The 27,333-nt window shown below is 48.8% G+C and overlaps 4 protein-coding genes across 4 annotated transcripts; 1 reads left to right on the top strand and 3 right to left on the bottom strand.

The window, feature by feature from the left end:
• Window positions 1-524: 524 nt before the first annotated feature.
• On the bottom strand, window positions 525-5,779 carry LOC101766196. Its single transcript, XM_022829197.1, has 2 exons — window positions 4,388-5,779; window positions 525-2,426 (listed from the first exon to the last, which is right to left on the bottom strand). The coding sequence occupies exons 1-2, from the start codon at window positions 5,774-5,776 to the stop codon at window positions 879-881; spliced, it is 2,937 nt and encodes a 978-aa protein (XP_022684932.1). The 5' UTR covers window positions 5,777-5,779; the 3' UTR covers window positions 525-878.
• Window positions 5,780-13,387: 7,608 nt separating this feature from the next.
• LOC101777664 lies at window positions 13,388-17,075 on the top strand. Its single transcript, XM_004978696.2, has 4 exons — window positions 13,388-13,518; window positions 14,638-15,099; window positions 15,234-16,484; window positions 16,590-17,075. The coding sequence occupies exons 2-4, from the start codon at window positions 14,644-14,646 to the stop codon at window positions 16,668-16,670; spliced, it is 1,788 nt and encodes a 595-aa protein (XP_004978753.1). The 5' UTR covers window positions 13,388-13,518; window positions 14,638-14,643; the 3' UTR covers window positions 16,671-17,075.
• A 1,013-nt stretch (window positions 17,076-18,088) lies between these two features.
• On the bottom strand, window positions 18,089-21,935 carry LOC101777244 (transcription factor VIP1). The gene is made up of 4 exons (XM_004978695.4): window positions 21,230-21,935; window positions 20,899-21,031; window positions 18,800-18,884; window positions 18,089-18,624 (listed from the first exon to the last, which is right to left on the bottom strand). The coding sequence occupies exons 1-4, from the start codon at window positions 21,772-21,774 to the stop codon at window positions 18,377-18,379; spliced, it is 1,011 nt and encodes a 336-aa protein (XP_004978752.1). The 5' UTR covers window positions 21,775-21,935; the 3' UTR covers window positions 18,089-18,376.
• Window positions 21,936-24,374: 2,439 nt separating this feature from the next.
• On the bottom strand, window positions 24,375-25,587 carry LOC101765372 (vegetative cell wall protein gp1-like). The gene has a single exon (XM_004980132.3). It carries the CDS (start codon window positions 25,576-25,578, stop codon window positions 24,607-24,609), a length of 972 nt encoding a protein of 323 aa, XP_004980189.1. The 5' UTR covers window positions 25,579-25,587; the 3' UTR covers window positions 24,375-24,606.
• Window positions 25,588-27,333: the final 1,746 nt, after the last annotated feature.

Here is a 27,333-nt window from a genome sequence, read left to right as displayed (position 1 = left end):
TTCTCTTGCTTGGTCAATGATGCATGGCAACTTTCTGCTCCCAATAATGTGCGTCATGATCAGGCACTACAATCTCATGTAGCGTCAACACTTTGCTTTGAAGCTTCTGAAATGCCTTCTACTTGATTGGCATGCATGATTAGGCCGTGACTTCACATGAGTCAAGATGTTCATATGTTTATTGACAGCAGGTTTAGTGCTTTCCGTCGTAAGCGTGACGTGTCCAGCAATGCACTCCACGAGCCAGTAGACAGACCCATTTGACACCAAATCGACAATGATGTTCATCTTTCTTTGTTTTTTTTGAGAAAACAATGGCCCAAGTTGCAGCCGGGCCGGTTTTGCAATCTTTGTGCACTGATAGGAGTATCAGACACAAGATTGAGCTTCAAAGATCACATGAATCGGACTCCTGTTTCAGTTAAACTCTCAGAAGAATAAACAGCATCCAACAGATGGAAACCGGAGCAAGGAATAGTGACGGGCAACATATGGACGGCAGCAAGCTAAGGAGGGGATTACACTGTTACAGCAACATGTTCTTCATACAAAGCATTGGACCAGAAGCCTACAAGGCTACAATGGGCTACATACAGTTCGCAATGGAAGTGGCAACAATATGTTCTTTCAAACAAGATCATGCCAATATGTACATGGGCTTTGGCTTCACAGAGGTGGCGACATTCGCTGAAAGGCAGGACCAGAATTCCATACTGGCACATCAAACTTCCCATCACCAGAAAATTTCTAACCATACGTCAGTGGGCACGGTTGGCTTCGATCCCTTGCCTTGAGATCATATGCATCAGCAGACAACCTCGAGCAAAGATGTCCGAGGATGCATGCAATACCTTGCTGAGAACTTTTCCAGCAAACAACTACACTGATGCTTCTCTCAGTGCCAGACGATTCCTCTTGCCAACCATGCGCTGCGGCTTCTGTTTCTTGTAAGTAGCTATGAAGCTGCAGTATGGTGGGATGCGAGACTTCCAAACCAGCACATCAAACTTCTCCTCAGCAGGAACCTTGCCACCCACTAGCACTTCTTGAGAAGTCGGTAACGGCAGCTCATCTTGTCCAGGGTCAGCCTCCCTAAGATCATACACCAGACATCGCTGACCATGAGCACCCACAAAGGCCATTGGAAAATCAACAGGAGCATTTCTCTCGAGAAGGTCTTCCGGGTGTACGCCAGAGGAAAACAGGTGTTCCTGTACTAGCGCTCTGACACTTGACAAGATGGCGTGCCAGAATTGAGGGTTAGGATTAGATCTTAACATCTCACCAAGAATATTTGCACCCAGGAATGAGCCTTTTAGTTCAGTAGCCAGCTGCATGCCCAGAGATGCAAGTCTTGGATGCTCATCAGGATCCATGCTTCCGAAAGCTAGAGCCTTGAAGTAGTACCAGTACTCTTCTTCAGACAAACTCTTCATCCAGATAGGATGAGCCGTCCCAAACTTAGCAACCTCCTGAGTTCTTCCTATCAGAACAATTTTACTTCCAGCACCTACCACGTTCTGCAAATAGGATTTAAAGTTCATCCATGCTACCTCATCCACACCCCAACTGAACTCAATAACAAACAAGCACTTCCGTGAGTTAACCTTTAAGTTCGCTGCAAATTCTCCATTCTCTAGATCATGTCCTTTGAAGAACAATATATCCGTGAAACAATTGCGTACCCTCTCATCCTTGCAAGCATGTTGCACAAGTGTTTTCTTTCCAACTCTATGCGGACCCAAGACCGGAAGGATGTCTAGATTTGGGCAGCCATGAGTATCATTGCATACCAAGAAACTGATGACTTGCTGTTTCTCAGAGTAGCGACCAAACATGCACCTATCCATGAACAGATATGTACTATAAGGCTGATGAGGCAGTCGAGGGCAGCTGGCAAGTAGTATGACGAACTCCCTCATATCTTGAATCTTTGTTTCTAAACTTTCAAGCATACACTTAAGCTTTGCTGCACTTGGTCTGGTACCAGACGCTACTGGTGTGTTCATTCTGGTAGTATAAGCAAAACGAAAGCGCTTGGCAGCACTAAGAGCAGACATAGAAAATGGCTGATTCTGATGACTCACCTCACCTTCAACTTTTTCTTCTTTAATAGACTGAATCTTGAGCCTATCAAGCATGTAGTGCCCAACATACATGTCCTTGATGAGCATCTTCAGCTGTAGGAGCATTCCTTGATTTCTGATGTGCCGCCCCTCTGCTTCCTCGACAATAGTATGAACCCTTAGCAAGACATGCTCCAACCTCCTGTAATTATCCTCACTCTCTGTATGATTGCAAAAATTCTGTGCTACAAAAGAGATGAACCGGCTCATAAGATCACCTGCAACTGCAGATATCAGTGCCTCCATGATGAGAACTCGCTGGGACGAAGTGATCGAATTGAAGTCTGCAAACAGAGACAGCTAGCCAGGACTTCTCAGGTGACCAAATGACTAATGGCGTCAACATGTAGAAAGTCCTTTTAGAAATAGTTAATGAAAGCGAATAAACACCAGACACGTCGAAAGTCCCGTCCCGACCCGAATTCCAAGCACGGCACCTCGATGGTCGAGTTTTTGAAAGTGACAGAAAGCAGTTCACATGGTAAATTGACCTGTCTGTTCCAACGTATGGTCAGTAAGCTCTAGGAAGTCTGCAAAGGAAACAACAGTCAACTCCCTCTGTCTTTTTTTATTTGTCTCTAGAAAATCATGTTTCCCTCACAAACCCACTTCCCGAGCGACGAATAATAAGGGACAGAGGGAGTATGATCGATGTAGCGAGTCTACATCAAGTATGCAGGATCTTTTTGAGGAAAAAGTACACATTACCCTCCTGATCTCTAACCAAAGTCTAAAACTCAACCCTGACCTATGAAACCGTCTAAATGAACCCCCCCCTAACCGTAAAAACCAGTTACATGACCCCCCGGAGCCCAGTGCCACAGTCCACCCTGGTTTGGTTCCACGCTGGCGTCCATGTCGACCTGTGCGTCAGTAGAGCCGCGTCATTTTTAATCTTCCTCTCGCTGTCGGCAACGCTCTCTCTACCTCTGTTTCTCTGTCCAGGCGATTCCAATCTGTCAATTTAACTGAATGTTCAACATTATTTTCTAGGCTGTGGAGGTCCGCCCAAAGATGAATGCTGGCGCCTGCGAGCTGAAGGTCAAGGGAGCCATGAATCAGCTTGCTCCCTGAAATTAGTAAGGTGGGAGGGGGTGAAAGGAGAGGGAGAGGTGGGAAAGGTGGCGACCTTGGTGGTGGGCTCCTCGCCTTCTTATGCCGCCGGCGAGAGGGGGAGAGGACAGAGGGTGAGAGGTGTGGATGATGGGCTGGTTTATGTGTGCGTTGCGTGGTGGTGATGGGCTGGGCTAGAGGACCATGCGTTTGTTCTTGAGTTTGCCAATGGGCCTCTTAAATTTGCCTATAATTAGTTCATTAGTAAAATCCGCTAAATGGAGACGCTGCTAAATCACTGACTCACTGTGGTATAGCTCGCGCGCGATTGAAATCACTGTGGAAAACCAAAAAAAAAGAAAGAAGAAGTAAGGGCCCACCATTCCATCAACTATATGTCGGTGCTTGCTGTGCTAGGCTGCTAGCAGCCTCCAAAACTCAAAGGCAGGTAAGGAATGGCAACAAGCTCAAAATTCAGAAGAAGAAACGCCCGATTGGAGAAGGATAAAATATACTGTGACTTATCATGCGTAGAAGTTGCATTGCAAAGGGCCTAAAAAGATTATGCAACCACAGACCAGAGTATAGTTATCCATATGACCCGCAGCCCATGGGCCAGCCCGACCCAGCCTACACCACGGGCCATCCTTGGGCCGCTGCCTCAGCTCGTGGGCTAGCCCGGCACGGCCTGGCCCATTTGGCCCATGGACCACCAACGGGCGGCACGGCCTAAACTTTACACCTGTTTCGGCCCGGCTAAGAAGCCATATATAACCTGGACTTCTGGAGCTCCTCCTCCTGAAACCCTACCCGGCTACCCCTTCCCAGCCACCTCCCTCCTCCGCTTCCCAGCCCCTCCGCCTCCTCCGGCACGGTCGCGCGCTCGCGCCCCTCCGCTGCCTCCCCGCGCCCTTCGCCGGCTCCTCCCGCGCCCCTCCGCCGCCCCTCCCATGGCCCTCCGCCGCCGCCTCCCCATCCGGGAACTGCTGCTTAGGATGCACTTCCACGACTGCTTCGTCGATGCAAGTCCCTGCTTAGCATTGCAAGGGCCTAAAAAGATTATGCAACCACAGACCGGAGAGCCCTAAACTTCTAGCAGAATACTGGCATTTTCATAATTGCATTCTACAAGATATCTTCCAACCAAAAAAAATCTCCAGTGCAAACTCTTAGCCCTAAGACCATCACAAACTCATTTTCTATCACACAGGAGTCCAAACTGACACAGAGATCAAAGGCCTGGACTTCCAGCACAACTGAAGCCTGCCCTTCTCATGTGCAATCCCAAAGCTCCTATTGAACAACCCAGCCAGCATCCTGGCCTGGGCAATATTACGAGCACTCAGCTCACAAGACATAAACCCTTCCAAATTCCTAGGAGGAGCCTCAAGTGTCACAGACCCGTACTGCGCCACAAAGTCCTGTATCTTCGGCCCCACCATGTCCCTCTCCACAAGCCTCAGGAAGATCCTATTGCTACTACTTCTGAAACAACTCGACAGGGACTCAAACACCGTTGTGAAATGGTGCAATGCCTCAAAGAAGAACTCTACAAAGGAACCTTGAGATAGAGAAGCCTCTTTTCCAAATCCGACCAGCTCTTCTTCTATGATGACCACTAATGTAGGCTGCAACTTCTTGACACATCCAAGTAGTAGCATCTGTAACTTGTTCCGCAACTTGTAACACAAATTCGTTGTGTCACATGAGACAACCACTGAGCCTTCAAGGTTCCTGGAAAAGTCCTCCAGGTTCTCCTTATTGTGTATACAAACAGAGCTGTACTGGAAGGGGAGGTTTAAGGACTCGGCAAACTCTGCAAGACACCGTGCAGCTGTGTGATGAGTGTTGTTATTGTAATCAGCATCTGTTATGATTGCCGTAAGGTGGAACGACTTGCCACCTTGGCGAGCAAGGTCTGACATGAGTGACGGCCACTGGACGCCCTCGCCAAGGTTGAAGTCGATGACATGGACATCCATGTTGCCTGTGGTGGCATCTAGAATGGCCTGATTGGCGGTGAAGTGCGTGAACTTGACAAATGGTGACAGCTCTTGTATCATCTGGTGTACCGACATGGTACCAGACTGAACTGGTTCTGGCGGGTAGCATGGAGAGCAGGCACCAGACATCCGGGACTGCAGGCCTTGGGCAAAGTGGTAGGCCAAGCGATCAAAACAGCTGGTTGCTGCATTTTCACAGGTGACATGAAGGAGGTCATCAAGTTTTGAGAACACTACTGAGGCAAGGCTTGAATCCCCAGCCTCGACCGCCTCTGCTCCAGTGAGAAGGAGATCACTTAGACTGTTCTCCTCCATGAGCTCCTCTTGGATAGCCGCCAAGTTACCATTCTCTTGGCGCAGAAGCTTCTCATGACGATGGGTGAGCGCATCAACACCAAAAGCATTTTGGCCATGTGTATCGCTAGAATCTGTGGCTATGGTGTCAAAGAGCTCACAATCTTCATGATGATAAGGGGAAGGATCAACAGGGGAATTCTCATGGCAGGCTACTTCAGGAGACCATAGCGGATAGCAACTCTCTTCGTGTATAGGAAAAGAGAGAAGAGGAGAACAAGGATATGACATGGTTTCCATTGGCTCACTGCCTACCTTAAGAGTTGCTTTGGTCCATATGCTCTAGTGTCACTTATATAGAGAGCGAGGAGACAAAGGGCAGAGAGAACATTGGAGGAGAAAAGAGAGAATAGGTTGTGGACCTTCATGCTAATGCAAGCTAAACTGTCTTGAACTTGGAGCCCTGGTGCAACATGGATCTAACCAAAGGTGTTTGTCGCTTTGTGTGGCTCTCTACCAACTTCAGTGTACATACTAAAACAAAGGACACTGTGCAGTGTCATTTTGTTGGCATGTCACAGCGAAGCAGATGGAACTCAGAGCGCGCTGAAGCATATTCCTGTAGTGCTTCTTGCCACGTGTCAGCATCAAGTCATAAATCCTTGTCTGGACTCAACAATATATATGGATAAGCTCATGTGGCAATTACAATTATAAAAGCAAACCCAAAATGCAACCCTATATGCAAAGTTTATGTTTCGATCTCAACTTTGAGCACAAGAAATAGCTCCGACTCTAATGAGTTCCGACAGTGTATCTACAGTTCATTTAATCTAATCCAGAAAAAAAGGTATAAAATTTAAAATTTATATATGACAGTTCTGATAGCCTAAAAATGTATATGACCTAAAATTTTATATTTGATATGGCCAGGGGAAACACAGTTATCATACCCCATATTGTGCGTTTAATTATTACCCGTGTCCAATGAGCTCACGACACCAACTTGCTTCCAGACTCATTTATTTTATGCCTATTAGGCAATCATATAGCACCGTTATTGTATAGGATGATCCTTCACTAGCTACCTGCTGGCATACTCTGAACGTAGTCAATGTAGTCATTTTCTCACACCATATAAATGGTTATCAGATGTCTCCACTACAGTGGAACTGAATGAGGACAATGATGACTGTCTCAAGGAGTAGAGTTGTTGTGAAGGGGAACTTACACCAAAAAATAAGTGCGGGCCAAATAGGCTTCTTGGCTCCAAGCTGACCCTTGATATTAATCCGAACTTCTGAAGTCATGTCCTGGACTTTAACATGGCAAGGAATATGATCGGTTCCAGACATGCGGCAGTGGCAGCAGCTTCTGGATGGAGTACAACGATGCATGGCTTTAGGCTGACTGGCATTAATGATTCTAATTTTTTTTTCCCTCCCAGAACGAAGTAAGTAAAGAATTGGCCACGCATTGCTCCAAAATGTGTTTGGTACAAAATGACAGGTTAAGCTGGTGCCACCTGCACATCAAAAAGATTAACTCTGCATTTTGAATTTGATAGTACTCTTCTTGTCATGTTCAACAAAAAAAGGATTTCAGAATATAATTGAACAATCCTAGGCAGTGAAAAGGAAAAATTGTTATAAAAAAAGGAAAGAAAATAAATTCTGAAATGCTATGCAGTTTAGGATAATAACAGGACAAAATCAAACATATAAAGCATAATAGTCTACAGGTTTTGCCGGAAAGAAAGGAAAAATCATTAATCTGGTGCTGCGAAAGGGAACTGGCCTCGGTTAAGTGGCTCTAGCAGCACTCCTCTATTCGACTCCCTATGGGAGCGAATTTCAAGCTGGGATTAAAAAAATCCCCTCATCTGTCCCATGCCAAAGCATAGGTCTAAGGTCTGGCCCAGGTCGTTGGTCATCTCACACGAGCTACGGTGCCGCTACGTAAGGGTGGCGCAGGGGTTCAGGGTTTTTCTCGACCTACATGAGAAGATCTTTTTCTTAGCAAAATACCCGGGGGCTGTCTTACCCCGCAGGTCGAGTTTTTTTTATTAATCTGGTGCCATATGTAGTATATATTTATAGTGCATTTAATTTCATAGGGACCAAGGTTTCGTCATAAAGGATTATAATTAATTCCCTAAAACAGATTGAAATGACTTCATGGTCTATTTAGTCAACCGACAACGGCGGCGAGTTCACGGCGGCTGAGTTCACGTCGTACTGCGCCGACAAGGGGATCTAGCACCACTACTCCACGCCGTACACCCCGCAGCAGAATGGCGTCGTCGAGCGCGCAACCAGACGGTGGTGGCTATGGCCCGAGCCCTCCTCAAGTAGAGGAGGATGCCGGCCATCTTCTGGGGAGAGGCGGTGCTGACGGCCATCCACATCCTCAACCGCTCGCCCACCAAGGCCCTCAACGGTATGACACCATACGAGGCTTGGCATGGGCGCAAGCCGGCGGTCGCAAACCTCCGTGTCTTCGGCTGCCTCGCGTACGTTAAGGAGCTGAGCCACGTCGGCAAGCTCGACGGCAAGCTCGACGACAGGAGCACCCCAGGGGTGTTCATCGATTACGCTGAGGCGGTGAAGGCCTACCGCATCCTCGACGCAGAGACACAACGTGTGCGCACGGCGCGCGACATTGTGTTCGACGAAGGGCGAGGTTGGGCGTGGGGCAAGATGGTGGATGACGGCTCGACTCCGACGTACGGAGACTTCACCGTCGACTACATCCACTTCAAGGGAGCTAGGGGAGTGGGCAGCTCTTCTTCATCGAGCGTGCCTACCCCAGTTCCCGGGTCTCCACTAACTCCGGCGAGTACTACTCTGGCTACGACAAGCTCTCCACCGCCACCACCACAGCCGGCCATGCCACACTCCCTTGCACCGGCAGCTACTTCTTGGGGGCATGCTTGCACCAGCACCAACTCACGACGAGCATAGCCCGATGGAGTTCGCCACTCCGCTCTCTCACAACGAGGACCATGTCGACGCGTACTACGACGAGGTATCACACCGTGGAGGACATCCTCGGCGACCAGCCGGTGCCGGGACTGGTGCCTCATGACTTGGAGGTGGAGCTGCGCCTCGCATACGATGACGACGAGCCTCGCTCCTTCGCTGAGGCTGAGAGACACGCGGCATAGTGCGCCACGATGAAGCTGGAGATGGAAGCTGTTGAGAAAACCGAGCTTGGGAGCTAGCTGATCTTCCTCCCGGTCACCGCGCGATCACCCTTAAGTGGGTGTACAAGCTGAAGAAGGATGAAGCTAGTGCTATTGTCAAGCACAAGACTCGCTTGGTGGCACGCGGGTTTGTGCAGCAAGAGGGGGTCGATTTCGATGATGCCTTTGCTCCTATTGCATGGATGAAGTCCGTGCGTATGCTCCTCGCGCTGGCAGCCCAGGGGGCGCTAGCACGTCCACCACATGGAAGTCAAGTCGGCGTTCCTCAACGACGACTTGAAGGAGGAGGTTTACGTCCACCAGCCACCGGGATTCGTCATCCTCGGCAAGGAGGACAAGGTGTTGCACCTGCGCAAGACCCTCTGTGGCTTGCAGCAGGCACCGCGAGTTTGGGATGCCAAGCTGGATTCCACCCTGAAGACTGGGCTTCATGCAGAGCCCGCACGAGGCGCCCATCTACCGGTGGGGCAACGGAGGCAATGCCCTGCTAGTGGGCATCTACGTCGACGATCTGGTGATCACGGGCACCAAGGACGAGGAGGTGGAAGCGTTCAAGGAGGAGATGAAGGTCGCGTTCCAAATGAGTGACTTGGGGCCTCTCTCCTTCTACCTGGGGATTGAGGTGCACCAGGATGACTCCGGCATCACACTCCGATAGACCGCCCACGCCAAGCGGGTCGTTGAGCTGGGTGGGCTCACCGAATGCAACCTGGCTCTTACTCTGATGGAGGAGAGGCTGAAGCTGAGCCGTGACAGCACGGCTGAGGAGGTAGATGCTACATAGTACCGGCGCCTTGTGGGGAGCCTTCGCTACCTCGCCCACACATGGCTGGACTTGGCGTTCTCCGTCGGCTACATCAGTCGGTTCATGCAGCGACCAACGATGGAGCACCAGCAGGCCGTCAAGAGGATCCTCCGCTACATCGCGGGGACTCTCGACTACGGCCTCCACTACCCGAGGTGTCCCAGGGCGGCACACTTCATCGACTACAGTGACAGCGACCACGCTGGCGACATCGACACCAGCAAGAGCACGAGCGGGATGTTCTTCTTCCTTGGCAAGTGCCTCGTCAGCTGGCAATCGATCAAGCAGCAGGTGGTGGCTCTGTCCAGCTGTGAGGCCGAGTACATCGCTGCTTCTCCTGCTTTGACTTAGGCTCTTTGGCTCGCTCGGCTGCTCGGTGATCTTCTTGGCAAGAACGCTGAAGCAGTGGAGCTCAAGGTGGGCAGCAAGTCTGCTCTGGCTCTGGCGAATAATCCCATCTTCCACGAGCGAAGCAAGCACATCAGAGTGAAGTACCACTTCATTCGAGGTTGCTTGGAGGAAGGGAGTGTCAGGACGAACTACATCAACACCACGGATCAACTCACCGACTTTCTTACTAAGTCCCTTGGAAGGATCAAGTTCCAGGACCTCTGCTCTAGGATTGGGATGGTCCAGTTGCCGCTCAAGACACACAATACTTAGGGGGAGATTGATAGATTAAGTCATGTATGTGTCGGGTGTGCTATTTATCTATCTATGTGCCTGTGTGCACTTTATCTACTTAGATGCTCTTTAGATGCTTCGCTTAGCTTCTAAGCTACCTACTCATGGTTGGCCTATATGTACCCCAAAGACCCTTTTGTGGGAGTGTTGAATGGAAAAGATCAATTTGGGTCAACGAATAGCAGAAGACAACAGCACCATAACATCCTGTTGGCTTGTGTTCGGCAGCATCAACTCAGTATGGTCTCCTTATCACCAGCAAGGCTGAAGGTACCTTAAAGTATCATCATTCTTAATACAGAACAAGTTACATGATGAACAACTGAAAAATGTATCAACAAGTGGCAAGTCAAGTACAGACTGCACAGTACCTTTTGGTTTATATGAAACAGGTGCAAGTAGAATGTCACAATGCCAGCAGTTAGGCAACTAGGTTAAAATAATGTAGTTTACATTGCTTGGTAGTGCCTTCATCAAAGATAAAACATAGTTCTTAGTCAAGAAGCCAATCTTCCTCTACGTAAAAATGTAAAATAAAAGGCACTTTCAGATTGGCACATGTTAAAGGCTATGCTATTTCTATATTGCTGTTTCATTGGTTAGTTCATCTAGTCTCCAACAATTACATCAGCTACCCTTAGTTTGTTCTGTGGACACAAATTTTCTAGGGGAGGACAAAAGATTCCACATGGCCCCACGAGTGACAGGGTGCAGGATAAATGAGCTAATGGTGGATAAAATAATCCCAATCTGAAACTTCAGCGAAAGCCTGGTGAAGATTCCAACATCAGTTCCAAGAAGTAAAACGGATTAAGCAGCAGCAGTAGGAGTAGGAGACAACCTATTTCTCGTCTAGGTAAATAGCAATTTGTGCAATTGTGCTTGTCAACATTTATGTAGATGAGGCATAGGTTGTCTTAACTTTTCATCCTAGCACACTGAGCGCCAAGAAATATCAGGCTTGAGCAGCACGACGATCCAAGGACGGCAATGCATAGTCAGCTTGATTTCTCTTTCAGCAGGCTAGGCTATTATTGAAAGATGATCCTAGCAAGATGATGGAAAAAATTTCAACGGCTACGAAGAAGCAGAAACATATTGAAGTTTGGAAAGGGGTGGTAAGAAAAGGAACATTGTCACAATCACTTGCATAACCTAGCTGCCTAACTACTGAAAACAAAAGGACTAGCAAGTTGCTAAGCATTAGCAAGCTAAGGTCCAAGTCAGTCGTACTCCAAAGTTGAAATCAGATTATCTGATTACCTCCGGTTGCTATGGCCATGACTCGTGACTCAAGACTAGAATAGGATCGGATTATAAGATTAGAGAAGAAACATCATGTGGACCATGTTCTGGGAAAACTTTAGCTTGGTTTCGCTGAAGATTAGAAAAACAGAGTGCCAGAGTGGCATGTTTTCTCTGCAGCTTCAAAAAATCAAAACAGCTCATCAATCGAAACCCTTCCCCATCCCTCCGCCCAAAACAAATCAAAAGACCATTCCAGGTAGTAACGCATCTACCCATGATTTGATCAAAGAATTCAGTCACAAATAAATCACGTGGTTTGAACAGATGCCATGATCGTGCCGCGCGATTCGCTTACGTAGTGAGCCCTTACGTATGAGGAAGTGCAACGACAATTCCATGATTGTGCGTGCGATTCGGCTCGATTCGCACCTGCAACTGCAACCGCACGGCAATCGACGGGCGGCAGCAGGGAGCGCGGAGCACCCTCCCCACTCCTGTCTTCTCACGTGCGGCCAGCGGCCGGACCACCAACCGCGTGAGCCACGCGGTGCGCGCCGTACCGCGACAACGAACCCAGCGCGAGACGAGAGAACGCGGCGCGAAACGAGAGAATCTCCATGTGGAAAGCATTGGCGGACGGGCTACCTGCGTCGGAGGTCGGAGAAGGCGAGATGCCAATTGCCCCTGTCGATGGCCGGCGGCTGACTCGGCGCTGCGTCGGATCGGGTGATGGTGGTTGGCGGAGAGGGGATCAGATCGGAGGTGGGACGCGGCGGCCAGCGATCTGCTCCGGCCTCCAGCGCCGCCTCGGCGCGCGCCGGAGACGGGGAGGGGCACGGCTGAGCGGGTGACGGGTGGATGGGCCGAGGAGGACACGTGTCGACGTCTTCGGTGCAACGATCATGGGCTCAAAATAGTTGGGCTTATTTCCGTCGTAGGTGGCCTGCATTGGGTTTGCGCTGGCTGACTGTATAAATATATTTTCCAAGTGATGGCGCGTTATGTCTGGGCTTATATAATTGGGCTCACTGTTCTAATTGTCTATGGGCTTGTTTAATTAGGCTTCTTGTTTCTTTTTTCTTCTAGAGGTGTTTGATACTTCAATTCGTGGCGCATCGAATATTCGGAGGCTAATTAGAAGGATTAAATATGAGTTAGTTATAAAACTAATTACACAGATGCAGACTAAATGACAAGATGAATCGATTAAGCCTAATTAATCCATCATTAGCAAATGGTTATTGTAGCAACACATTGTCAAATCATGGACTAATTAGGCTTAATAGATTCGTCTCGCCGTTTAGCCTCTATCTGTGCAATAGATTTTGTAAATAGACTATGTTTAATACTCCTAATTGGTATTTAAATATTCGATGTGACATGTACTAAAGTTTAGCTCGGGGATCTAAACACTCCCTTAACAGGCTAAGGTTTTTAGATCACTCCTGCCCCCTCCCTCCTCTAGGTGATAGTGTGATACAAGCAGCGATGCCTTTCAGCGTAATACTGAAGCAGAGATTGGAATATTTTAGATTATTTTTTTATAATGGCAACAACGGTAATATAAAGCATATATAGATGTATTTTGGGCTAATCTTTTAGTGACAATAATGGACATTCTTTTGCTTTCCTTTCTTTTTGTCTGATTACTGTGGTACTTTATATCAAGCGATGAGGGTAAACATGGTGGATTATGGCCAATTGCAAAAACAATATATGTGCTTTTCCTTCACGCACAACTGAACACTAGGGAATCTAGCATTATTTACTGCTGATGCTTTGAAGCTATTCCTTTCTTTCATCGAGTCTCAAGTCTCAACTGATTTGTACTTTGTCACCTTTGCTTGCCCGAGTGACTCACTCAAGCATCTAGCTTGCTCGATCTAATGATTCCTTTTGTTTCTCTACATGTCGTTCTAGTGCTTCCGGTCCCATATAAGACTGACGCAAGGGGCAGAATGCCTTCACTGCCAAACTCGTACTTGGTTCACTAAATCGATCTAATTGTCAGTGCTTCTTGCCTCGTCCTGACTACCGGACACAGGCGATCGGATCATCTCCGATCCTTCTGCCGCCGTTAACTGGCATACTCGAAAGCAGGTATTGTCGATTTATGAATTTCTTTAACTCTTACTTCATGCTATATGGATAATAGCTACTAGCTCTGTTCCAAATTATAGATCGTTTTGATTTTTCTAGATTTGTAGTTTTTGCTATGCATATAGACATAACATATTTCTAGATATATACATAGCAAAATCAACAAAGTTAGAAAATCAAAATTACCTGCAACTTAGGACGGAGGAAGTGTTTAAAATATGACTTTGTAATATGTGCTTATTTAATTATTCATATGAGGTAGGGGGGCATATAAACCCATTCACATTAATGCCATGGCCTAGCGTTTACACAACTGACTAGAATCTCGGCAAATATAGAGGGTGTTTGGCAGCACTCCACTCCAGAAAAAACAGCTTTACTTACCTTTATCACTCGTTACACAGATACCTTTGCCACTCGTTACACAAATACCCCCTGCGCCTCCGGCCATGCATGGCCTTCGTGCTGCTGCGGGGCCGCTTGCCAAGGCCGCGCAGCCCCTGAGAATAGGCAAATGGAGTGCTGGAATCATGTGCAGAGTTGCTGGCGAGGGCGAGCAAAGGAGGAAGAGGAGGGAAAAGAAGGGACTGACATGTGGGTCCTACTCACGAGAGAGAAGAGAGGATAGAAATAAAAGGAGACTGACACGCGGGTCCCTTTTCAAGGGAATAATAGACTTTTCACAACAAGACATTCTGTTTTTGGAGCTGGATCTGTGCTTCTTGCCAAACATATGGATGACTCCAATATTTTTCTAAAGTTGGTAGAGTGGAGCTGAGGTGGAGTGGAGTTGGTGAAGTGGAGTAAAAAATTTGGAGTGGAGTGCTGCCAAACACGCCATAAATGGATACTTCCCACATGGATGAAATTTGTTGTAAACTTTCTCCCATTCTTTCCTTTGTGCTAGCATATAAACGCCTGTTCTTTAAACATATTTATTTATTTAATATGTTGTCCTCTGACCCTCCCAAATATATAGTTATTGCTCAACAATTTTACATGTATCCTAAGTTTAAAAGATTTGGTTGCACACACCACTTACTTGTTTACTTTACCGAGTATAGTAGCAGCGAAAGTAGAAATTCATATCCTGCTTCCAATTCTAAAATGCGAATGCAGGTCAAGATGACTCCGGCCGAGAAAGTCAGAGTGAACGTTGCCATGAACCCTCCTATCCTTCTGGTAGACTACTCACGCGAATTGACACTAAATGGGACGGCAGTGGTGCGCGTCGAAGCACCCTCATCAACGAAGAGCCAAGCCCCCATCGACCTGGTCACGCTCATCAACATTAGCCACAGCATGAGCTGGCCGGCGGCATCATCTCCAACAGATGAGACGCCATCAACAAGCAGGCTGGATCTGCTGAAAAATGCCATGAAATTCGTGATGAGGCAGCTCGACGACGATGACCGCCTTGCCGTCGTAGCATTCAACGATCAGGTCGTCAAAGACCATACCACCGGCATTCTGGAAATGTCCGGCGGTGGTCGGATGGCCATGGAAAGAAAGGTGGATGGGCTCGTGGCTAAGGGTGACGACGGTACTGCTTTCAAACCAAGCTTGGAGTATGCTGTGAAGGTTTGTGGCGAACGAACTAATAATCACTTCTTTTAAAAATACTTCAATTTGAATTTCAGATCCTTTACTGTTTTAACTTATTATATGTGTATTTACCAAATATTGAAATAGTAGCTCATGTACTGTTATTACAGCTCCTGGATGACCGAGCGGATAAGAAGCGTGTAGGGTTCATCGTGCTCATCTCCGATGGTGTAGACAAGCAAGTCAAGTGGAGCGACGAGAGCATCGCCCCCACCGACCCCGTCCGAGCCGTCCTCCGGAAGTACCCAGTCCACACCTTGGGTTTGTGCCACGCTCACGACCCAAAGGCGCTGCACTACATCGCCAAGATTTCCTACGGGACCTACTCCTCCATCGCCGACTACGGCGAGATCATGGAGGCGTTGGCCGTCTGCTTAGCCGGGTTCAAGACCGCCGTCGCCGTCGACGCCTGCGTCGACATCAGGTCAAGCAGCTTGCAGATAACGAGGATCGACGCCGGAGGCCACACGCTCCGGGGCCCATCCGGAGGCGTCTTGATCGGCACGCTCTACGCCGGCGAGGTGAAGGACCTCGTCGTCCACTTCTCCTACCGTACCGGCAGTTGGCCGCGAGGCTACTACACGACGTTGAACGGGATCACTGCCGGTGTCACGTACAAGGATGTGCCTGGCGGCACCGGCAGGCCGTCGACCTCCATTACCGACACTTGCTCGGCGTCGCTCCCAGTCCACGCCGCCGACAGCCAAACGCCGCCGGCGAACCCATGCCCTCCCCACCCGGTGGCCCTGCAGCAGATGGTCCGGTCCAAGGTGGCGGACCTGCTCACGGGCGTCCTCAAGGAGTTCCAGGTCCTGAAGGAGGAGGCCGGCGGCGCCGTCCACGGGAAGGGCGGCGACGACCCTGTCTTGCAGGCCGTCGCGGCGAGCTCGCTGCAGAGGAAGTGGGAGGAGTTCAAGAAGTCCGACGAGTCGTGGAAAGAAGCCCCGAGGAACTTCCTTGACTTGGGAGGCGTCGACAGGGACGTCGACTCGATGGTGGGCGTCCTGAAGCAGGGATCGGGTGTTGGATGCGTCTACTCGTGGCTGTCGAGCTCCCAGATGCAGCGCGCGACGGCGGCGACAGGCTTGCCGGCAGCCGGCCGGTTCCGCACGCCGGCGATGGCCGCCATGGTGCGGGAAGCCCACAGGCAGATGGCCGAGGAAGCCTCTGCCCAGGACGCCGGGACGTCGGTGGTCGTCGGCAAGCGCGCCGTCGAGCTCCTGGACGGGATCAACAAGCGGTTCGAGCTCTGGTGCAAGCTCGACCACGACCTGCCGTCGTCGGGCCAGGAAGAAGGCGACCTCGCCGCCGGCGGCATGCGGGGGGACATCAACCGGGCGAGGCAGCATCACATATACCTGGTACGTGGTTGCTGTCCAGCATGGATCTAGGAATTCGTTTTTTTCCCTTTTTTTGTGGAATTCGAATTCGTTATTAAGGTCCCATTCTGTTGGTCTTGGATGCAGGCTGCGGATCACGCGATCAAGCAATGGCGGAGCTTCCTTGAATCCATGGAGAAGACGCATGGCCGTGGGACGGACAAGTAGGCGCATGATGCACCAACGGGCAGCCACCAGAAGCACAAGAATGCAGTGAGTGCCGTTGTGTTGATGTACAGCCGACACACCATGAATAAATGAGCGAGAGGCCCTGACACCGGTGCCTCTCACTCCCTCCGATCCTGTGAGCACCGTCGTCCTCCTCCTCATCGCCACTTCTCATTTGATTTCCCGTGTGTTACCCCCCTCCATTTCTTTCTTCTATGGCGTATTTTTGGTTTGTTATACAAAAAGTTTGAGCAACAATTTTCCGCAGGCGTCAACTAATAGAGTAATTGTTGGTCAAGGTCTTGTACTAATGAAACAAAATATATCTTACTATGTTTTTGAAATAGAGGAAGTAGGTGATTGCTGTTTTATAATAGAATATAAGCTGCACGGCATCCCATTTAATAAAAACCATATGTATGTGTCGGTGAACTGTCTTGTATGGTGTGATATGTTATGAACTCTATGTTGTACGATGCGTTATGAATTATTAATGCCACACTCCACACAGTGGAAGTAACAACAAGTGCCAAACATCAAAGAACCATCGTGAAGGATTGGAATTGTACGACCGTGTTAATGTCCCAATCTAACCGGTCAGATGTTGTTGTTGAGTTGAGTGGTGCTGCGGTGTTGATCATTGGTAAAGTTGTAGGTAGCGTAGTTGTAGGTATGTCAATGATTTTTGGGCCCAGCTTCCCTTATAAATTGGGTAAATTCTCCTCTTCTTATTAATACACGCTAGACACCTAAAATGTTCTGGATCTTTAAAAAAAAACTGGAATTGTGAATAAAGATTAAGACTGGATGAGTGCATCACCAAGATCATATAGCACGGTAGGTCTTTGACCTCAGAAAAGCACGAAAGCAAAGTGGAACAGAGACTACAAAGAAGTGAAAGAAAACGAGCTCACTGTGCTTACGTGGCTTCCATCGGATGCTTGATCTTAGCACCGGAAGCTCGACTCAGCAGTAGAAAAATCTAAAGAGCACCGGATGCTAAGTTGCATGCACAGAGATGTGCTAAGCAAATAAATACTGATTTTTTTTTTCTAAAATAACAAATACTGATTTGTAAACAGCTATAAGTTCTGCTAAAAAAAACAGGTTCAGCTTGTAAGCGAAAAACTGGAGAGCAAAATGGACTTCTTATTTTATATAACAATGTGTAAAGAGTAGGACAAGAAGACATCACGTCGACATCCGACAAGCGTTTATGCCGTCAAGCCAACGGCACCAAGGTAACATACTCCAATCCCGACGGCAACTGGTAGCCCCTCCACAGCTGGCTGCCTTCCAGTTCCACAGCCCCAGATTACATCACTGAGACATCTTTGCCATTCAGGTTATCAGGTACGCAGGAAATGTAATGGCCTGAGCAGTTCAGTCTTCCAGCAACCCACCCGAAACAACACGCGTTTCAACCGGAAAACCATTCCATTCACTACTATATAGGAGCAATCTTTACAGGGCAGCATCGACAGGCAACAAACATGTCAAGAAGTCAAGGCATCTGAACCCCCAAAACCAAAGAGATGATATAGGGTTGTCATGCATGGATATGACTTTTCGATTAATGGTACAAAGAACAGTTAGCTAGCATAAGAATGGTACATATCATACGAATATGGTATACATCAGCTACCTTTACAGTACTTTAGTTGCAGTTGGTGTTATGCGGCCTCAGGAGCCTGAGTCCAGTCCCCTCACATGAAATCCATGGAGTCACTCAGGGACTGGCCACCACCGTTTGAAGAGTTTCGGTGGTGGTGATGCTGGCCCTGGTGACCACCGAAGTATTGCATCTGCTGCGGTTGTGAGAAATAGGATGCCATCTGCTGCTGCTGCTGCTGCTGTGGTAGTCCTCCGTTGAAGGGGTTTCCGTTCATGTTAGGGACTTGCCCTGCGGCTATCTTAAGCCGCTGCACTTCTTCTCTCAGGGCGTCATTCAGAGCTGTGCCAAACACAATAGGGGTTTCAACAGGTTGTTTGATAGTCAAGGTCAACTGATATCACTGATTGGTTGATATCAGTTGTCTTGTAATGTTCTTGAAACAGGAAAAAGTCGGTCTCCCTCTGGGCCTCTATGACAGTAGCTTAAGAGCTTCACAAAGAAGAGTAGGACATACCATCTCGAAGTTTAGCTTGTTCTTCCATGGCCTGCAACCGGAGTTTGAGCTCCCTGTTCTCAGTGGTTAAACCAGAGGTATCCCTCTGCATTCAGCAGAATAAAGAAAACAATATTAGAATGTTCTGAACCACATACACTAAGGGCACAAAAAAAATTGGATAAGGAAACGCCAAAGTAAAACAAAGAAACGCACTAGCTACAGGCCTGGAGATCAGCCACACACTGTTCTCTGCATGATCACCAATGGAGCGATAATTTAAAATCGCGCCCAATCAGAAAATACCAAAATAGCATAAAAAGATAGTCTTAGTGGCCAACAAATTTTAGATCTGGTTTAACTTTTCAGAACATCGTTTTGTTTCAATCTTTTTCCTGCTAAAATAAACTTTCCAGAACTGGCCAATTTTTTTGGAGAAAGACAAATGTAGGATTACTATCCATGACCACCAAAACCAAAGCTTCGGCCTAACACCAACCCCATTTGATTCCACATCTCCAATCAATTCAGCTTTCAGACAGAGCATCTGTTTGTGACATGACCCCCTATCAAGTACAAAGGCATCTCCATTATAACCCTACTTTTAGGTGCAATAAATCCTTCAGTAGTCACATCAACTAAACAATCCTTGCAGAGATTATTAAATAGAAAGTTCAAAAATTATTGCAACGCATCTACTGCCATTGTCGCTTGGCTGCAGATAACATGGCAATTAATTCACATGTCCACTAGCATGTCATTCACAATCCATATAGGAATTCAAGATGCAACTGCACTTGCATGGATCAGCTTCTGCTCCAGATCATGCAGCAAAAAATAGAAGTTTCCTCTCAACTCAATGACCTTTTGGTCTCAACTCTCAAATATTCACTCCAGCCTTCATGCAACATAATTTGCAAGCACCAATGATTATACAGCCTAGAGCCCTGGACAAGGTATCTGCATCCATGAGGACCATACAAGATGAAAGGAAAACTAGTATCCATAATGTAATAGAGGATATCTGAAGCCAGATATACTCAATCATCACTTACTAGTATACCTAGTACAATATATACCTCTGGAGAAATACTTCAATCCATAATTTTTTTCAGTAGACTATCACAAAATAGTGTACTGAGTTATCAATCTTGAAGAGTACTAGCTTACATAATCTAATTCATTATGTGCAAGAAATTTGCAAACGAAGACAACTTGGAGGGTAATATTTTCTGCTAATAGCCAATCATGATGGTTTCAGCAAAGACAGAACATAACTTGGGTGGATGTATCCTAAAAATTGTTCATCTAAACTAGAAAGGTAAGACAGACAAATGCAAGGCTATAAATATTGAGTTTTGAAGAAATTAAATTTACGTCTAAAAAAATAACAAGTAACTAAAAAGAAAACTAAATTCAAACGAATGACACGACAATCAGTGATACCAAAATGCACTAATAGCAACTCGAAACTTGGAAAGAACTTTCAAAATCCCCAAGTTCAAATATCCATAGAATGCCTAGTTTGATTGATACCTTATAGTTTACAAATGCATAAATAACAGAATGTCTAAAGTTCATGTGGCATAGGAAAATTTTATCCATGAACCAGCAATGAGAATTCTTATTAATCCTAATAATTAGGATGTAGTTCGATTTCAAGAAAATCCTCACAAAACATAAAAAAAACTCTAGTAATGAGAAGGCATGAGCCATGTTACTTGAGTGAAATGGATAAAACCAGAAATAGTGAACCATTATTGTGACCAATCATGAGGAGAGGATGTGATTGAAGGCAACTGTTTGTTTTCTCTAGTTGATTATATCATGCCACAGGGTTTGAGTCAGCTATGTCCGTTGCCACACTTGTCCAGCACAGCAGGAAAACAAAGAATTCCAAGCGATCGTATAAAATAATAGCTTATCTGTGGTGCTTGTAGCACGAGACAAGCTCCAGTCAAATAATTAGGGCTGGCTGAAGCAATCATACGTTTCGTACGCACCAACCACAAGCTGATATTTTTCTTTTCTGAGGGTAACCCGGATTCCAGAGCTGGGATGGACAGTGGAAGATATTATTGTAGCATAACCGGTCAAAGGAGCCGAGCATCATTCCTTACCTGAAGAAGCGTGAGCTGTGCTGAGAGCGTGGTGGCCTCCGTCTGCAGCGTCTGAACCTTCCTCTCCAGCTCACTTGTGTACTTGATCTTCCTCTCCTTGGACCTCGCCGCCGACTGCCGGTTCGCCAGGATCCTACACACACGGGAACACCACGGAGCCGCAATTTTAACCACAAATTACACCTCAATTCGAGACTTGCAAACTCTAAAGCACGACAAGTATACGAATCTCGAAACCAGGATTTATTTAATAACGAAGCACAGGACAAGATAACACCCTAGAAATCGATCGAGCTTCTCGAGCACCGGTAAATCAGCGGAGACAGCTCACCTCTTTGCGCGCTTGGGGTCGAGGAGCGCGAGCTCGGCGAGCTTCTCGGCGGGGACGGCCTTCTTGGCGTAGTCCGGGAGCACGCCCGGGGGCGCGGACTCGCCCTCGAACGGCGAGGTGGCCCCGTCCATGGAGCCGCTCCTCTTGTGCCCCGCGACGCCGCCTCCTCCCCCTCCGCCCTGCAGCGAGAGGCCGTCGAAGAAGGCGGCGTCGAGGGAGAGGCTCCGCATGTGCGCCCCGCTCGGCGGCCTCTGCGCCGACGACGCCTGCGCCGCCTGCTGCTGCAGCGACTGGGCCGGCGGCGGGGGCTGTGGCTGGGGCGTAGGGTCGGAGGCCGCGGGGGAGTCGTCGGAGAGCGAGGGGAAGTCGATGTCGGAGAAGCCGAAGTCGGCGTCCGGGTCCAGCAGGAGGTCCGCGTCGGGGAGCCGGATGACCGTCTCCGAGTGCGCCCGCCGGTGGTGCCCCCGCGCGGGGAGGCCGCCGCCGCCCCCGCCGCCGAAGACGGAGGAGGAGGACGGCGCCGGAGGGGGGAGGCGCGCGTCCATGGTCGGTCGGCCGGTCGGTCTGTCGGTCAGCGGCGGTCAACGCCGGCGCGGGGGAGGCGGTTGCGGTGGCGCGCGGCGTGGGGAGTGGGGAGTGGGGAGGTCAGGCGGGGGCGTGTTGCTCGGAGCAGGAGGGGGGATGCCGGGAGGGATGGGTTGGGTAGGTGCGCGTCGAGCCGTCGCGGTCGCGCGGTGGGAGGAGGGTGTAGTGCAGGCCTGCAGGGGCAGACTCGGAAGCGGCGGGGGCGGCGCGGCTCACCGCCGCGTGGACCGGGCGCACGAGCCCGACCAGCGCGCACGAATCACGGGGCGAGGTTCAGCGGTGGGTGGTTGTTGCGGGTGTATGCGGAGGGTGCAGGGAGAGCGGTGGAGCACGCGGCGGTGGAAATGGGGCGATCACTCCCCGGGGAGGGGTGAAACGGTAACTTCCCGCGCGTGGAAGAAGCTGCTCGCTGTGGGCCGCGCCGGGTCCGGGTCGCCGGTGCTCGGCGGTGGGCCTTCTCTCCGAATGACGGGTGGGGTCGGACGAGCAGGACCCGGTAGTCGGTGACTGTTGGAGGATCCGCTTTGCGTTACGAGGGTGCGTCTTGCGGCTGCGGCTGGCTTTTGCCGGTTGCTGTGGGAGCCGGTGGGGCCCACGGGCGCCCGCAGCAGGTGTCGCACGGCGCCGAAAGCCACAGGCAGCACGCGCACGTGTCAGCTGGGACTCGAGAGCCCGAGACGACCGCGTCTGTGACACTGAGGACCCGATCGAGTTCGTTACGATTTTACGAGATAGAGTACACATCATACGGACTACGGATGATCTCGATCCTTTAAAATCGTACCAACTTTTATGCCTTTGAGAGATTATGGTGTTTGTTTTTAGTCCGGATTAATTACGAGTATTAAATATAGATTAATTATAAAATTAATTGTACAGATGGAGGTTAATTTACGAGACAAATCTCCTAATTAGTCCATGATTGGATAATGTGATGCTATAGTCAACATGTGCTATGATGGATTAATTAGCCTTAATAGATTTGTCTCGTGAATTAGCCTCCATGTGTGTAATTAGTTTTATAATTAGCTCATGTTTAGTCCTCCTAATTAGCCTCCGAATATTCGATGTGACACGGATTAGACTTTAGCTCAAGGATCCAAACACTCCTTAAGATTTTGACGACAGTTTATGCTTGCATCACATGTTTCATCCTAACAAACCTGGCGTATATCCTCCTCTCAGGAGGAGTATATTGGTATCATCTAATACGTGGCCTCATATATTGACACATAATTTTGAGACGACTCAACAAATAACCTGTACAATGAATTGTCTTATAAGTTATCTGGTAAATCTATATAATTTTTTAATTTGCGTATATGAAAAAAATATTATAACAGTACAATAACTCATAGTATTAAAATTTAGCTCATGAGGAGGTTGTTCCATATCATCAAAAATTATACCTGCCATAGCATGAGATGACTTGTAGCAACTTATTTGCTTGCTCTGCCGCAGGTAAGGTGAGCATCTTTTTCGTGCCGTAACATCATGTTTCGTCATCCCAGCATCATGTCATTATTAACATATCATCAGCTGCGAGTAGAATTTTGTCGATACAGGAATCTTTATTATCTGCCTCACTGCCTGCTGTGCACTTAACTTCAGGTTTGACACGCCACCCGATACAAAAGGTGCTAGTGACGCTAATCGCCCTGTCCATCTATCAAGCAAAAAAAAAAATCAGGTCTTGCATTTCCATGAGAAATCATATGGCAACCTTTTTCCACGGGTCGCGTCAGGAGCTCTTGACTCTTGAGTCTGTTCGTTTGGATCTTAGAGGAGAAAAGAGTGAAACCTTTTTTTGTAACAAGACAAGGTGCTAGTGATTCCTCGGCCTCAAAAAGATGCTCGCACTCCATCCATCCATCCATACATGCATACTACAGAGTCAACATCCTGTGGATACTGGAAGACAGCGTTCGGTAACAGTGATTTGGATGCCTTTATCCACACATACCGGTCAGAAGGTTGATTTGAATACAGTATAATCCGTAAAGAGCACTGTAACTTTTGCGGTGACAGTGCCATCTGTGGCGAAATAACCGCCAGGTTTATGTAAGCTTGACGTGCAGCTGGGGTTATTGACCGGTCAAATTAAATACTCTGACCCTCAGATTGACCTGGTCGTCAGCCAGTTAATTAGACACGGTCACGTAGCAGTGCGATACACGGTATAGCTGTCTTGTCTACGACGAATTACTGTCAGTCTGCCAACGAGTCAAATGCACAATGCAGTACGTGCACCGACACGTTCTTCCCAAGTGCAACAGCACGTGCAGAACCAGCCATGCCTGGGCCTTCTCTCTCAATCGACGCTCCAAGCCCAGGTAGAAATTGAAGAACGCATTAGAGTACAGTCCGGCCCAAGTCCTGAAACTCGGCCCATTGTGGAAATGCTTGTGCCATGCATGCCACTCCACACCACTCGCTCCCGCATGCTATTGCTACAGACAAGTACAGAACGCCCTGAGTTCATGATCACCTGAGCAGTTCTGTTCAAATTGGTAACCATGGCAAAACACAAGTGATAAACAACTTTAAATTCGCCACGGAAACGTTGAATCTGTCGCGTGATTTTATTCATGTCAATATTCATTAATGGCTCTTGAGCGGTTATTCATGAATGGCTCTTGAGCGGTTACAAATTACCAAACCATCATGAATGACTCACAAATCTCTCGTCCTACTGAAACACAAATTTATTGTTATCACTCCTGTACTGTTACCTGGAGTAGTTGCAGCTAGCAATCATCCAAGCTTGGAGGCCGAGAGCACGCGCATGCGCGTCAGTTCTCGGGTTTCTGCTGCGCCGTCGTCGATGGGACGCCATCATTGCCGTGCAAGGACGGCGGGGCAGGCGTCCACGGCTTGCCCGGGTGCGGCCACGGCCACGCCGGGAGAGGCGGCGGGTGGAACGGGAACGGTGGCAACGGCGGCCACTTGCCCCCTGTCCCCGGGTGCGGCCACGCCGGAGTTGGCGGCGGGTGGAACGGGAACGGGGGCAGCGGCGGCCACTTGCCGCCCGGCCCGGGGAACGGCGGCGGGTGGAACGGGGGAAGCGGCGGCCACGGGTTGTGCGGCCACGGCCACGCGGGGGCCGGCGGCGGGTGGAACGGGAATGGAGGCAGCGGGGGCCACTTGCCCCCTGGCCCCGGGTGCGGCCACGGGAAAGGCCACGGCGGGCTCTGGGCGTGCGGTCCATCCGGCCCCGGCGCGGCCGGTGGCTGCCCGTCGTCCGGCGACTCCGCCGGCGGCGCGGGTGGCGAGATGTCCGGCTCCGGCGGAGGAGCGTGGTGGCGCCCGTGGTGCTTGGGCGGCGCCTTCGGGTGGTGCTTCTTCGCCTTGGGCGACGGCGCCTTGTCGTGGTCGCCGTGCTTGCTCTTCTTCCCGTGCTGGCCGTGGGAGCCCTTCAACGGCGGCGGCGCGGCGGCGACGGGGGCCGGCTCCGGCGGTTGCAGCGGCGGGGCTGTATCCGCAGCCGGCGGCTCTAGCACCGCCGGCGCCGGGGATTCGGGCATTAAAGGGGCAGACTCCGGCGATGGCATCGGTGGGATTATATCATCCACCGGCGGCGACTCCAGCACCGCCGGCGCCGGGGCGGCAGCTTGGCTGCCTTCCGGCGCATCGGCAAAGGAGGAGGAGAGCAGCAGCGACCTCGACGATGCCACGCAGCACGGCGCGAGCAACGCGATGGTGAGCGCCACCACGTATGATACCCTGAGTGCTTCCGCATGCGTGGAGGCTGTTCTTGGCGCCATGTTGGCAGATCACTTGGGTTTTGCATCGTGCATGGCGTGTGGTCATGTGCTTATATAAGCTACAATTTGTGAGCAATGTTCTTGTGTTGGTAGGGAAAATGAAACTATTCACTTGTGGAATTTTGAGATTCAACTGGGTTTGGTATTAGAACATTTTGTAGTGATCTTCCTTTTTACCTGCTCAGTGCTGGATTCAAATGTTTTACATTGGTAATGGGTTGTTGGTGCCCATGATTCCATGAAGGTGACATGCATTATCTGAAAGTTTAGGCAGGGAGTCTTGTTTTCAGTTTTCACTGCTCATAGTGGTGGATCTCCATGATATCACTTTGCCAATGCTGCCATCTTGTGTCCAAGAAAGAAATGTTCTTTTGTTTAGCGTGGCCACATATTGTGCCCATGATAGTCATAGAAAACACTAAGTGCCCTTGATTTTCTCGTGTGGTTTTCCTTCGCTAGGTTCCAATAAAACATTCACCATCTCACAAAAATCTTAGTCCATTTTAACTTTTTCATATGGTCCATCTGCATATTCAACCCGTAGGATTTTATTTGCGAGGCAGTCCATGCTCACTATCATAGTCTAGTGCTGTTCAATCTTCGTATGTAGAGCACAACATATCTCTAATATTTACCTTTGCCGCTATTTCTACTGGACAGCATCCATGATTTTTTCTTATGGTCCTAACAAACAGTGTTTTCTTTTCTCTAAAAGAAAGATTAGAGATTGGCCAAAACTTCAAACACATTGACGAAGAGGAGTAATATTCAATTCTGCTGGCTATATTTTACAAGCCAGCAATTTCGATAAATATTTCAAGGGAAAGGAGAAATGAGCTAGAAAAGGTTGGGGAAGATTGCACCAAGGAAAAAACTGATCAGAGATTCCAAAGAGTATGAATTTATTACAAAACGCAAATTCAGAGCACATGTGTACTCGTGTCAACTGCAAAGTCAAGCGGGAAGGAGACCGACGACCACTGTTTCTTCAGCAAATATGTGGTCACTGCTTTGGAGTACTGTTTGATGACCAAATTAAGATCATGTTTGGATCCGGTGCTAAAATTTAGTGTTCCATCTGATTCTGATTCTCTCTGAGAGCTGATCCTCTGAGAGAAATAATTTTGTAGCTGAAAATAATTGTCTAACATAAACTCTTAAAATCAGGATGGTGTCAGGGATAGTTCCCCGGTACCCGCAAGGAAGGAAAAAAATGGACTCCTACTAGGACTTCTCTGTAATCCTACTATGACTCATACCATGTAATCCTACTAGGACTCCTACCTTGTAACCGACTAATAATCATGCCCCCTGAGTATATAAAGGAGGGTAGGAGTCCCTAGATCGGTAGGCGAAGACCTCATAGAACCACAACAGAGGACCAAATCCTCAAGCCTAAACCAAGGCAAAACAACACCCAAGCGCAGGGTGCGATATACAACATCCCAAACAGGACGTATGGTATTATGCTACATTGGTGGCCCGAACATCTATAAATCCGTGTCTCGTGTCCTCGCTTTTACCGTCAAGTTCCAGGTCCGACGATCCCCCACCAACCAATCTACTACCTCGGGATACCCTCAGTAGGTTGACGGGTATAAAACACCGACAAATGGAGAATCACTTCACAGAATTAGGAGAAGCTACTTTTTTAAGCTCCCAGCCTTTTAGTTCATTTCAGAGAATCACTTCACAGAATCAGCAGAGAATCACTTCTCTCTGAAAAACTGTTTAGCAGAGGTCCTGCTGGATTCA

Source organism: Setaria italica, chromosome VIII, assembly GCF_000263155.2.
Source record: "Setaria italica strain Yugu1 chromosome VIII, Setaria_italica_v2.0, whole genome shotgun sequence".
Taxonomy (NCBI): Eukaryota; Viridiplantae; Streptophyta; class Magnoliopsida; order Poales; family Poaceae; genus Setaria; species Setaria italica.
Note: the sequence above shows the minus strand (reverse complement) of the source record. Positions and strands in the feature narration are given on the sequence as shown.

Coding starts and splice junctions, on each gene's coding strand:
- LOC101766196 (XM_022829197.1), bottom strand. CDS start 5,776: ATGGAAACCATGTCATATCCTTGTTCTCCTCTTCTCTCTTTTCCTATA. Junction 2,427..4,387: donor CTGTGTCAGTTTGGACTCCT/GTGTGATAGAAA, acceptor AGTCCTGGCTAG/CTGTCTCTGTTTGCAGACTT.
- LOC101777664 (XM_004978696.2), top strand. CDS start 14,644: ATGACTCCGGCCGAGAAAGTCAGAGTGAACGTTGCCATGAACCCTCCT. Junction 15,100..15,233: donor GCTTGGAGTATGCTGTGAAG/GTTTGTGGCGAA, acceptor CTGTTATTACAG/CTCCTGGATGACCGAGCGGA. Junction 16,485..16,589: donor GGCAGCATCACATATACCTG/GTACGTGGTTGC, acceptor TCTTGGATGCAG/GCTGCGGATCACGCGATCAA.
- LOC101777244 (XM_004978695.4), bottom strand. CDS start 21,774: ATGGACGCGCGCCTCCCCCCTCCGGCGCCGTCCTCCTCCTCCGTCTTC. Junction 21,032..21,229: donor GACCCCAAGCGCGCAAAGAG/GTGAGCTGTCTC, acceptor CCGTGTGTGTAG/GATCCTGGCGAACCGGCAGT. Junction 18,625..18,799: donor ACAAGCTAAACTTCGAGATG/GTATGTCCTACT, acceptor TGTTTGGCACAG/CTCTGAATGACGCCCTGAGA.
- LOC101765372 (XM_004980132.3), bottom strand. CDS start 25,578: ATGGCGCCAAGAACAGCCTCCACGCATGCGGAAGCACTCAGGGTATCA.